The sequence below is a fragment of the Rhamphochromis longiceps genome, linkage group LG16, assembly GCF_057381845.1.
Source record: "Rhamphochromis longiceps isolate RC_006_pf linkage group LG16, R_longiceps_female_GT1.1, whole genome shotgun sequence".
NCBI classification, from domain to species: Eukaryota; Metazoa; Chordata; class Actinopteri; order Cichliformes; family Cichlidae; genus Rhamphochromis; species Rhamphochromis longiceps.
Window position 1 is genome coordinate 32,811,337 of NC_140572.1, and position 13,827 is coordinate 32,825,163.

The 13,827-nt window shown below is 39.0% G+C and overlaps 1 protein-coding gene across 1 annotated transcript in view; it reads right to left on the reverse strand.

Annotated features, from left to right (window-relative positions):
* Positions 1–10,457, reverse strand: part of LOC146651454 (inactive dipeptidyl peptidase 10-like) — a 155,919-nt gene extending 145,462 nt beyond the window's left edge. The window contains exon 1 of the mRNA XM_085384551.1: positions 10,254–10,457. Coding sequence (XP_085240677.1) covers positions 10,254–10,310 — 57 coding nt within the window. The 5' untranslated portion in view covers positions 10,311–10,457. The remainder of the gene's footprint in view (positions 1–10,253) is intronic.
* Between the last annotated feature and the right edge of the window lie 3,370 nt (positions 10,458–13,827).

Sequence of the window (13,827 nt, forward strand, 5' to 3'; positions counted from 1 at the left end):
AAGTCTCAGTGTCACATGTCACGAGAAAAGGATGGATCTGACTGAAAAACTGAAGGATATTGCACAACCATATAGTAATGTCAGCAACCTTTCAGTCAAAAACTCACAACATACCCTGCATTTCTCTTCAGACTTGAACAGGGGCCACAAACATTATGCAAATTGCAAATAAACCTATAAATTCATCAAGACAGTGTTTCCTGAAGTCATCGATCAAGTGAGTTGAGGGCCGACCTATATACAACTGAACCTCTTGGAAACCAGAGACATTGCCCCCTGCTGGCCATTAGAAAGATGGTCTGTATTTGTATAGTGCTTTACTTGGTCCTAAGGACCCCAAAGTACTTTACACAATCATCCACCCATTCACACACACATTCACACACTGGTGATAGCAAGCTACAGTGTAGCCACAGCCGCCCTGACAGAGGCGAGGCTGCCGGACACTGGCGCCACCGGGCCCTCTGACCACCACCAGTAGGCAATGGGGGAAGTGTCTTGCCCAAGAACACAACGACCGAGACTGTCGGAGCCGGGGCTCGATTACAAGACGAACGCCCAACTCTTGAGCCACGATCGCCCCACATCCAGCCACTTGAGCTCCACTTTACAGACCCAGAAGCTTTATCAATCTTTTGTATAGTCTCTGCTGTATATCAGCATCATCATTACCTTCTGGTTATTCGCAATGCAATCATTAATTAAATATACAGAAATAACTGAGGAAGAAATCAGGATGAGCACCTGCAGGGAGGAACGCACTAAATTATGTTGAGCAACACTTCAATGTGCATGTTACCACTTTGTTTTGCCCTTTGTGTGTCATTTCACCACAAAACTGATACCCTGACCTTTTCTAAACTCCCATGACGGTCTGTTGTACATTTAACAATGTTGCTACAGTTGCTCCCTGGTCTCATACTGCCAGGCATCTTAAGAGACTGTTGACCTTTTCACACTTGCCCTTTATCAACGCGCTGCCTCCAGGTCAGCCTTTCATCAAACAGTACTCAGAGAAACCTAATCACACTGATCTGCTCATTGACTGCCTTATTGGCTCCTTGCTTTCTGTCTTGTAATCAATATGTCCAAACCTGCCCTCCATTCAAGAATGACACTAGATCTAGGGTCACTAGATTTTATTAGATTTTAGACTCCTGCAGGGACGGTCCAGTCACATTTTCAGTGTCTTTGTTACCAGTTTTGCTGTTACTGAAGCAGAAATCCAGACACAAAAAGAGGGCCCTCTTCTGCTGCACTCCTGTCTGTATTAATACTCTTGCCCATTAGCAGCTTTAGCATTTTATAAATCCAATTCACCTCTAAGTATTGGATGACAGCTATTTATGAACACTACATTTTATGGCATCGACTTTCAGCATGCTTTTATTTTGGGCCGAAACAGTTTTCTACTCCATTTGAACACAAAATCAAAGCATTGTACCAAACTGTGTCCTGTCTTATGATTGACGGGAAGAGGTGTCGTCCCTTGCTGAATGGTTGCCTGATTGCTGAGTTTGGCCTCCAGGATTTCCAGAGGGGGCAACTGCAAAGCGTTCAATTAGGCTAAATGCCTCACTGCCTCTCTTAAAAGAGCAGAAGAAAATGGATATAGAAGCTCTGGAGCTTTGAAGGTTTTTATTTATTTAATTCAAACGCCTATTAAGGGGGAAAGAATGTCAAAATTGAGATGCCAAAATTACTCTGAAGACCAACTGCAACCGCTGTAAATAACTGTCTATGAATCTTAGATGCAAACCTGGCAGCTTATTTGTGTCACAGTTTCAAGAGCTGTCGCCATTGCTGTGGCAGCAGAGTGGAACTGAACTCTGGCAGGGAAAGCAAACATGTTTGTGTCGATGGCAGTTTGCAGTCAGCCTCATCGACAGATAAAGGTGGACTGTGTAAGATGTGGAAGTGCCTCATAACAGATTCCCACATGGTAGTCAAATTGAATTGCTGTTCACATGCACTCCAGAGTTTCATTTCTCCAACCCCAAAAGAAAACAGCTTTACGCACTCTATGGGATGAGACCCATACTTCGAAAGCACAGTAACTCTGAGATTGACATCAACAAAACATACTCTATATCACTAACATATTAGTGTTAAATTGTCCCGTAATGAAAACTAAAAAAATATTATTTATGTACTTCTTGTTAGTACTGTCAAAAGTGTCCAAAAGGCGTATGTGGTCATTCATTCATTCATTCAAGTCCGACACAGCTTTGGACCATCTGAATACTGCACATCTGCAAATGTAAAAGATGTAACTACTCATACAGATACAAATGATAGAAGGTGTCATTTAAAAAAAATAATGTGGGATCCATGAAGCTTTTCCCACTAGTCAATTCATAAAGCTTATTCAGTGTCTAATCAACTTTAAGGTTCCACAGTTTCACCATCTACTAAAAAAAAAAACAAAGATAAATTTCCAGACTGTGCAACTTCATCTCTCAGGAACAGAGTTACATTCCTCATCGCTTTTGTCCTGTGCATTCATTTTAATTTAGTTATGATCTTATTCTTCAGAAAAAAGTATATTGGCAAAATAGGTGGCGAAAGATATCGGTCAAATAAATGAACACTGCCAATCACTGAATTTAACTGAGGTTTCAGCAGCAATTTAATACTTTGGCCGCTCATATGAAAGTTTCTGAAACAAGAGAGGGTAATGAAATCAGCGCAGCTTTCTACCACGCATGTTTTATTATAATTAATTTTAACTGAAGTTTGTGCATTTAGATGAGACGTGGTCTGAGATGAGGAGACAATAAAACAAGATTTCAGACCCTGGGACTTGCTTCTATAATAACATAGACTGTATATACAGAGATGGACACGGCCATTGTAGAGCATCGAGGTAAGCACTTTGTCCATCACCCTTTCAATGTTTTGAAAGCAGACTTCTATTCCATCATGTCTTTTCCACATTAACTTTACATTTAAGATGTATCTATCTCTCTTCTATATACAGTCCATGTATAACACCACATTGGGTTAAAATGTTATTTCCTTCCTATCTTAACCCAGGATATAACCTAATCCAAGACTTGATAGGAAATTGCTGTAATATGTCACCCAGATAACATGTAATCAACATGCAAAGAGAAAAACACTCATGCCTTGCCCTCTAGACAATGATGCAATCTATCAGAATTGCCTTTCTGCCTTCCACCTGTCTTCTTAGCTTTGTGCCTCATGCGCCTCACAGAGCCAAGCAGGGAGAGCTGCTGGGAAACTGCAATCACAATCATCTCCTTTCAGAGCAAGGACTCAGATTGGCTCTCCAGCTGTTTCACCAATTACAACTTTTTCACTGGCACTGACACCAGAAGATCCAAGCAATATTAAAATGAAGGCTGCTTTGATACTTCAATAAAAAATACTCTGTGAATACTGAAGTAGTGATATTGAAGTTATAAAAATTGTCTTTCTAATTAGTCCGTTTTTGTTTGTCTTTTTGTGGAACAGTAAAAATAAAGTGGTGGAAATGGAAGTTGAACAGGGCTTACCACGTTCACATACATCTGATGACAAACCCACTTTCTTATCCTGTCTTTGTTGTTTGTTTCTCCAATTACAATAGTCTCGTGGAATATAAGGAGCTTACATACAACAAGCCAACAATACAGCTGGCAGGGGCTGAGTAAGAGTTGAATCAATTTCAAGGTTTTTTTTTTTCTCATGACTTCATCATGTGGACAGCAGCCAGCGTTGTACACAAAGCTGACAGCTGGATTCATCCTAAGCTGCATTTCTGCGGTCTTTCAATAGCAATTGAAATCCTGTTGTAGACTTTCTGTCTACACCCATACATTCTGAAAATGAAGAAGCACAACAACTTGTCTAATATTATAACGCATCAGTAAAACTACAGTCCTTTGCTGTCTCAAACGTTTTGAGCAGTTAAAAAAATCGGTCAATCATTTGCAAAAAGCTGTTTACTTTTTAATTCCACTCTTAAATATTCTTGCATAAAATTTAATAGTGTCATGTCACCTTAAATGTTTAAGAATGCCATTCTGTATTCCCTTAGAGGATTTTCTGGTGTTGTGCATGCACATAGAGCAACTTTGATAAAGCTTCAAGAGTTTTCACAGTTGACTGAATGTCTGAACACCCCTAGAGAGCTTGGTACAGTGTCAGAGATGCCTTTCCATATGTTGGTTTTGGTGAAAAGGTCTTGTTCATGTATTCTCCTGAAACATTCTCTGCAGGGAGTAAGTGAACAAGAGCCCGACTGTTCTGCCCATCTGTCCCACAGTGGGGACTCGCTTTGGTGCCTGGGTGTTTCTCAGGTGAGCACTAATGTTCCAAGAGGTTTTCCCTTGAATTACACACCAGACTATCTCTAAAAGAAGCATTGTTGCTCTGCATGCTTCATTGGAGGGATCCAGAAGTCTGCTGTATTTCAGCTGAACTTGTCATTCATTCTTTGGATGTGTTTGTATTTGTATTATTCATACATACAAAGCCTCTGTCCAGGAATTTCTCACCTTTCCCACACTGGAGGAAATAAATTAAAGCTCTATGAGTAGGATTTGGATTGGCATCCTACATAATAAATAAATATCCCATTTAACATCCTCGCAGCAGCTGTCTGATGTGGGAACAGGCAGGGCTCACTGCCCTTGTGAAACTGATGTTTCTGATGTTGTTGACTTTATGGATTTTATATCTGATACTTAACAGCAGGGTAGGGCTTTGGCTAGTTTATTTATATATTTATTTTCTCTTGGCGAATAAGTTGGGTGATCACTCTCTAAAAATTGAGAAAGTAATGGCTGGGTCAAAAAACCTTTAATATAAATAATTTTTGTTTAAGCAGCTGGGAATGGGACTGAAAAAGCCTTCCACCTCTCCTCAATCCACAAAGCTCCAGACCCCAATTTTTATAACACGGGTGGTAAACCCGCAGACGTACAGAGCCATGCAGCTCTTGGGCACTCTCAAATGAGAACTTACTCTTTGCCTGGCCCTCTCACCCAGGACCAGATTGCCTGAGAAGACTCTGTCTCCCAGAAAAACTGGAACATGTGGCCTGGGAGAAGGATGGATAAGAGACATTTGACTATCAGTGGTCTATACATGAGATAGATATAAAGAAAGAGAGAGAGAGAGAAAGAGATAGCCTTGGGCACAGAGTATCTTAAGTACAATCACAGTATAATGATTTGGATCAAATTCTGCAGGTTTTCTTCTTGTACCACTGCAACATGAAGCACAGTCCAGGAAATTCAGTTTGATTAACAGATCGGTAGAAAATCTCTGCTTACATTGTGAACCATCATGCAGGCACAACTGATAGAACAGCTGGCTCACTCTGCATTTCCTTGGCATGAGCTGACATGTTGGCGCTCTTACTCAGTAGCTAGTTTGAACTTATTCCAATGAATATAAAAGGGATAAAAAAATTTTCATGCAGGGTAATGGTGGTCTAAATAAAACCTTAGTTAATTGCTCAGTTTATACATGCTAGCCTTTTTCACAACTGCATTTCAGCCTGTTGACAATACCTGCATGCAATAAGCCAAATGTATAATTCAGCTAGATTCACAGATGGTACAAAGTCTGTGTAATGTCCAATTGCTTGCATTTGTTATGTAACTGTATTCACAACAAGCGAGCAGGAATCATGTGTTCTGCCTCCTGCACTGCCTGAACCAAAAGGAGTGTCCAGTAAGGAAAACACATCTGAACCTCACTGTCTCTGTTTGGCAGAGAGAAGTGCGAGAAAGAATGACACAGTGATGTTCCTAAAGCTGTAATTTAAAAGTTACTTAGCCACTATCTATCAATTACCTAACACAACGTACTACAAGAAAAAACTAATATAAATAAAATGTGATCTTCTCAAATTATAAAGAAAGGGAAATTGTTGAAATTAAGTGAATGTCTCTATTTAAAAAATTTCATGATGTGATATTATAGTATATAATATATATTATATCAGAAATCTGTTCACTATTTTATACAGATTATATCTGTAAGGAAGCTGACTAAATATTAACTGATAACTTAAGGGTGTACTTTGAACCTTCACAGACTTAAGGGTGTACTTCTTCCCACTCCCTTTCAACATGTAAATGAATCAGCAGTAGCAATATTGAAATGTATTGACTTTTGTATAGTATTTTTTCTCTCTTATTTTCTTTACTAAATGTACCTGTATATTGTTTACATGTTTGAAATAAATTAGCAAACAAACAAACACAAATGGGTCTTCACTTACAGTATGTTGTTCTCACCTGTTTACATTATTCAAAATGCAAAAACACTTAAACAGCTGTTGGAGGAGGGCAAATCCAGTGTGACAATGTGAGGACAGATCCTCACATTGTTTTCTTTTTTGGGTTTACAAGGAAAGATTAATGAATTTGTAGGTGTTTGAAGATGGCTCGGCCACATCCAGACACCTTCCTGACCGCTCCACTAATTACTACACATAATGTCCCCTTTGTATATATTTACCTAGTTACTGTATATAATGTTTTCTCTCTCTTTTTGCACAGTCGAGGAGCGTGTCACGACACATTTCATTGCATGTACTTGTATAACTATGCACATGACAAATAAAAGATCTTGAAACTTGAATCTTTTAATAACTAATCAGCTTTAATTGATCAGATTTACCAATAATTTGTGGTTCTTTAATTTTTTCGATATGGTAATGCTTTCTAATCCACCCAACACATATTAGCCACTTAAGATTTATCATTAACAATACCTGTAAATAGATTTGTAAGTTTGCTAATCTAGATAATCACAGTAAAGAGAGATAAAACAGACAAAAATGTAATAAAAACAATACAAAAAAGTTAAGCCAAACCCTAACAAATCATGCTGTGAGCATAAGGCAAACACCCACTGTTCCAAAATGCAGCATGTGCCTTTTATCTGCATCGTTCCCCACAGCAGATGGAGTCCAGCCCCAGAGCACTTTTATATCCTGGTGACATATTTCTTTTGATAACAACATGCCTGCGAGGGAATCCAAACAAAGTAAGACAATGGCAATCTGCAGTTCACAAAAAAAGTGTGTGATCATACACTTCAAGACTAAAGCTGGGATAAAGACGGATACGTAACACTTAGGAAGCTCTTTCTTAGCTGTGAGTCTTGCCTCAAGTATATGGGTAGTCCACTAGGGATCATCAGTCTGGTAAACGCTTTATCTTTTGTTACACCTGGCTAATGAAAAATGTACATGTTGGAACATGTAAAATTCAGTCAAAAATAAATACTAAACCATGCAATATATTCAGCAATTTTAGTTATGGACACAACACTGTCCTTGATAAACAAGTACTGACATGCTGAGTCACAAAATGGTTGCTGTGCTGATTCCTAAAATTCCAACACAAATCATAAAATCCAGTCTGGTAAATATATTCTAGTGAGTGCTGAAACTAAAGAACCATATCTAGCTGTTAAAAAGTCATCTTTCCAAAGTAAAAGGATCAAGCCACTGAGGGGTATATGAGGAAAAGTATGGACTTATTAACACTGAGTGAATGAATCATTCTTTATCTATATACTTTGATCCCCCAAACCTTTCATTTTTGCCCATTTCTGTACTGATTTGCATTGCCATCACAAGTCAGTATGAGACATTTTGAGTAATCCAAATGTAACATATGAGCAGACACAACTAATCTGTGTATGAACACTTGATCCAACAAGTGGTAAAAAAAGAACACTTTCCAATAAGTTACAGCTTACATAGTCACATGATGTTTCCTTTCTTTGCTGGAAAATCAATCTTTAAGTTATTTTTCTGGGAAACTCTTAGTAACAAAATCTCCATTAAGCAAAAAGACAGTGATTGGTGCATCCTGGCAGTCGTGGGTTAAAGGCACTCAACAAGTAATCGCAGCACTTTTGAGTTAGAGACTCAGAGACTCACACTCAGAATCTGTTTTCCAAAAACCCTTCATCTCTTCTCAATCCCCCACTCCAACTTCCTGGAAGAAATTTGAATCCCTACACATGATTGGGGACTTTTTAAAGAGAGGTTTTTTTGCAGGGAAATAGTAAAAACAAGTAAACAAAACTAAATCCATGTAATGTTCAGGATGTTCAGAACCTATCTTTAGGATAACTCTGTCTCAAATGTACAGCTCACATACAATTTAATAGCCTGGACCAAAGGAGGCAAGAAAATGAACAACCATGAGCAATAGCCCCGGGCAATGCATGCACATTTATTTCTCCACCAAAGCCCAAGGGGGGGCAGTGTCACAATTGTCCTCAATTTCCATTTTCTTTGCAGCTGGTTTTAATGGCCACTGAATGCTGGATGTAATGAGACAAGCAGAGACTGTAACATATAGCCAAGGTGAGTGAAATTAATTTCTGCTCCTCAGAGAGAACTCTACATTTTCAGCCACACTAGTAGTGTGAGTCTAGAAATAGAAACTTCACTTAGTTGGTCCATTTGTTCATTAATCTGTCAGTCAAACACTTCCAGGGTGATGTCTCTGAATTGACTCGACTCACTGCTTCTATATATAGAACATAAGGAGCTAATGACATTGATCTACTGGCTATAAATGCGTCACACTTTCAATTTGTTCAACATTTAATATCCTGACACAGGACTGCTTTACAGCTCAGCATATCCCAATGACCTTTGACATATCCTGCACGGGTGGTGTGGATGGTTTCCCACAAATTTATATTATGTCACTGGCAAGTATGGATGAGGTCATGTTTGGATGTGCAAGCATGTGGAGAAAAAGGAGGTTCACATGCTTTCTTAAGCTGATTATCAAATAATTCCCTTTAGCAATTTCACCATAAAACAATATTTAATATATACAGTCTCTTCAGTATACCTCTCACGCTGCATTTGAACTGTCACTTTACAGTCTGCCAGGGGAAGTCCTTGTTTGTTTCTGCATTGTCCGTAAGCTTAGAACACGGGTATATGAAACAGTTCTCCACCTTCTGCAGGTTCTGGTTGGAGCAGACCTTCAGAAATGGAGAATAAGGACTATCATGGTCACCTGCATGCAGCCAGACATGCCCGTGGTCTGACAAAGAATCTGATTTAACAACAGGAGATTTAAGGCTAAAAAAGAATTTTCTGTTTCCTGTTGTATTATGAGCTGCTCGGCCATTTTAAATGCCCCAGAACGGGTCCTTTCATGATCTCCATGTTCAAACAGAGAGGCTCAGTCCTAACAGAAGAACCTGTTAGAACATGCGAGGTCTTCTACAAGTCTGAGTCTTTAATTTGTTCAGCTCTATTCTTTGTCATTGTTCTTCTTTTAGTGCACTGTTTTTGTGCTATTATTCAGCTCACTTTGTTCTGTGTATCTCTTTGCTTCTAAATGCTGCCTTAATCCTTTTTCATGTCTCAAAGCAGTTTGAGCTGCTTTACTGTTGAACACTGCTGTAAAATAAACTTGAAAATTGTGAGGCTCATATTCATGCACACTGTGTGAACAGTTTATTCTTTGTTTGATATCATATCCAAATCACCCCCTGTATTTATTTTTCCTGCAGCATAAAAGAATCTAACCGTGTATGCTGAGAGCACAAACATCCCTAAAGATAAAGTTTGAGCTGACCTATAAACTTTAATAATATGTAGAAGGTTGCCCCACCTTCAGGCCACACTTGCTGGCTATGAGACCTTTTTCACATTTCAGTTACTTCTGTTATCTGTTATGCAACAACCTCTCCTGTCTGACAAGCAAAATCTTTACTAAACACCTCTATACTACTAGGAAGCATCCCAAAAATAAGCCCAAAAATTCTGATAGCAAAGTCACTTTCACTTGTTTCACATCAGGAAGTTCTATTGAAGGCTTCGACATTAAACGTTAATACTTGCACTGACATCTTTGACTATATAGTTAAACTCCCATAAATCATTTAATTAAGTGGATGCACCCGAGAAGCCATTTATCCTGCTTTTTGGTTAATTCATTTATCCAACATGGTGTCTGCACTAAAGGAACACAGCTACCGATCATATCTCTAAACTCTGCCTGCAGGTATCACACCAAGTGACACAGAGTCTCCGTGTCATTTAAATGACTTTCAACTTTCTCCACGTGGCTCGATTTTAAGTTACCGTAACTTATTCAAGCAGCTGCAAACTTCCAGATAAAAGTTCTATGCGTGTTTCTAAGTCTGGTAGTTAACCCACAGTGGGATGAGTAACAAATGCATCCTCAATCAGGCAACATGGACGAGATGAAGAAAAAGAAATTCGCTCCATCTTAGTCTTTGCTTACCTTTCCCTCCACTGAGTATCTCCGAGTGTGCTGCACTGCTCCTGCGCTTTGATTCATGTTTCAGCACCGCGGACAGCTCCAGAAATAAAAACGATCCAAATCAGTCCGCAGATCGACAAACTGTAGCTGAGACTCCGCACAGACACCAACTGCCCGATACTTCACCGCTTTGCTTCAAGCTGTTTACTGGTTCGTCGTCTTCCCTGCGACACGCGTGGCTTCTCAGCCAATGATGCCTTGTGCGTAAAGACTTGCTCCGCTGGTGCGCCAGCTGTGAGTGCGAGCGGGGGACACAGCCCACTTATCCCTCACTCGACAAGATAACATAATAAGCTAGGAACAAGCTGGTAGTCGGACAATAAACATAAATATTAAAACTTATAATCCAGCAAAAACATGCTTTTTTCTGATAAACATAACCCGATACTGGACTTGACGTGACGGGGTTACAGGCACCGGAATTAAGCCCTTTCTAAAAACTGAGATAAAAGCACGTCTTTGCATGGGGAGATTACATAACATGATAAAACTGATTACAACAGCTTCCTGCATGTTTACAGAGCTGCACATCTGCATAAGACATCTATATTCGTTTTTTTTTAATTTACTTTTTTCTAGCTCCTTTATTTCACTTTCTTTTTCTTTTATCTCATTTTACTTAATTTATTGAATTTAATCTATTTTGTTATCTGTTATCCAAGTTTGTTTATTTTTTGCAAGAGTTTTGACTGCTGTAGTGGATGAATTTGCTCACTGTTGGGGGTAAATAAAGTATATTTTCTCTTTCCAATGTTTTTTCAGCATTTTTTATCCACCCTTGGAAGCCAGAGCCAGTGGCAAGATTTTGAAGTGGGCCAGTCAATCATAACTGCATTACTTTGATTGTAACTTTATTTTAAGAATATTTTGATGCTGAAAATTTTGTACCATTCATTATATTATCAGGCTTTAGCAGGACTTTTATGTCAGTACAGAGTAACCATTTTTGACTCAGATTGCAAGACAATTTTCAGGCTCTTGTGCACTTTTCATCTAATACATGTGTAAGAGCATGGAGCTCCACAGGAATCTGATAATCATGCCCGGTGTTTTCTGCACCAGATTTCTAAACTGTATTTCTCTCTGATCAGACTCCCCTGCTTTGAATACCATTTTTGGTTAATAAGGCAGAAAGAATTCAGCATGATTCACACACAAATCCTAACTGACGTGTTAATAATTAAGAACACAGGTACCCCAAGTTTACAGCATCAGTGTTGAATGAGTACAAAACTGTTTGTGTTCAGACACAAAATAATGCCATTTGTGGGTTTTTTATGTGAATCTTTTTTGCTATGAGCCTGAAAACACACAAAGAAACGACATGAGCAGTTTTCTTTTGATGCCTCCAGATAACCACTCTTTCATCTTCACGATAAGAATCTGCTAAATAAGGACCTTAATGTAACAATCTCTGACTTCATAAAAGCTGCTTTCAGCTGCTGCCTTATTGACTGCCTCAGCGGGTTGCCCCACATGTTGATCTGGCAGATTTTTTTTTTAGACCAGATCCCATTCCTCATGCAGCCCTAAAGAGATTTGTATCTCCTCCACAGTCAGACTTATTTAGCATTGCTGAAAATGCACGACTTCGATGTATTGTGTGCACATTTTGTTAGCCTTCGCATATTTAATGCCGTTAAGTTACTTTTTAGCAAACATCTTTCACACTCGCCCCGTTCAACATAACTGGCAGAAAAACTGTCCCACAGTATGATGCTACCTCCCCATGCCTTCATCATTACTCCTTGGGTAGCTGTTGCCAAATAATTTTTCCTCACCTGACTGTAAAAAAAGCTCTTTTTTTTTCTTTGCCCATGTGGTCACCTGCAAACTTTACATCAGTGACAGGCCCTGACACGACAGGCCCTTTGTTCTTGGAAAGCAGTCTGTCAGGCCACAGTGGTGTCAGACTAGCTTGACAGCAGACGATGGCACTAATGCTCCAGCATGGCAGACTCATGCTTTGGTGGCTGTTCTAGACCATCCAAACAAATGTTCTCTCAGGGAAGGATGTAACTTCTAAAACAATTTAAGTCTGATGACAATCTTTATTTATTGTATTGTTTAAATTATTTTAATAAATGGCTCCAAGAGAGTTTTCTGGCTTGTAAGATGTCCAAACTTCTTTCTCAGATCTCTGCTGAGCTGCTTGGATATTCCATTGTACTGTGTGTAGGTCAGTCTTACATGTGCAGTGAAACAGAACCATTTTTGATGTTGACCAGGAGAATCTATCAGCTGTATTCAGCTGTGCTCACTCACAGAAAGTTAAGAGGCTTTGGCACTGACAAGTCAAACGTCTGAGCACCACTGAATTAATAATGGATGTAGATATATTTTTTGACATTGTTTATTTCATAAAACCTTAAATATAAAAAAAGTGCAGTTCTGGAGTTTTAAAAAAAATGCATGTTTATATGAAACTAAGATTTCACAGAGATCATTAAAAGCCCAATATTGTCAAAACCTTCATGTGCACCTTTCATGATGGCATATAAACAGCCAATCAGAAGTGACAAACTGCTTTAATAAGGAAGGATAAGTTGGCATAAATCAGGCCTACACAGTATGTGTCGCTGAGTAATAAAGACTGTCAAACAATTGTTCTTTTTTTTATTGCCACTTTTGAGGCATCTCATAGAGCATGAAGAGTCAGGACAGGTGAGAGAAGAGACAGTTTACTTAGTTAAGTGGAAAGACAATGTGAGAAAGACGTATCCAAAGGAAGCAGGTAAAATCTTATAAAACTAAGACAGGCAAGATGAGTCAAAGGCTGGCAGAAACAAAAAATAGGGCTGCGGTTGAATTTTCAGTTTTGCTCAGGAAAGTTTCTAACATGTTGAAGTGAGCTGGAAGTATCACTGTGGCAGCTGTAATAAGAGCTGTCTAAATTCTCTGAATACTTAGGCAAGGTCCTTCACTGCTTCCTTCATTGCTTCCTTATCTGGACCACCTTTATGAAAGGAAATGTAATTTTGTAGAATACAGAAATGTCCGACTTCTAAACAGCATCTTCACTTATACACTAGATACTTGATTGAGGCTCTTTTAACATGAATGACTTTGGGCTTAAACGACTAGCACCAGCACATCACATGTACCCCAAAATACTAAAGACCAGACTGTACTTCGAGCACCTTGGAGTCTGTGCCTCTCCACTCTTTGACTGTGGTTTCTGAAAGAACTGTAACATTTAGTTTAATCTGAAAAAAGAACTTTGGACCACTGGGCATCAACTTTTTCACCTTAGCCCAGGTGAAACACTTTTGTAGGGGTGTGACAGTTGTAGCTCCTGTCCTAAAGACATCTTTGTGTAGTGGCTTTTGATGTTCTGACACTCCTTATGACGTTCTCCCAAGTTCTTGGATCACTTTTCATGAGAAACCTCTCAAAGCTGTGCTTGTTCCTGGTGCCTTTACATCTTTGTTGAATTAAATTACAAACAATAAATAATATGCTTTTTGAATTTTGAATGCAGTCAGATTCTCTGGGGTTCTTTTTGTTCCTAAGCCCTTATACATTCATCACATCT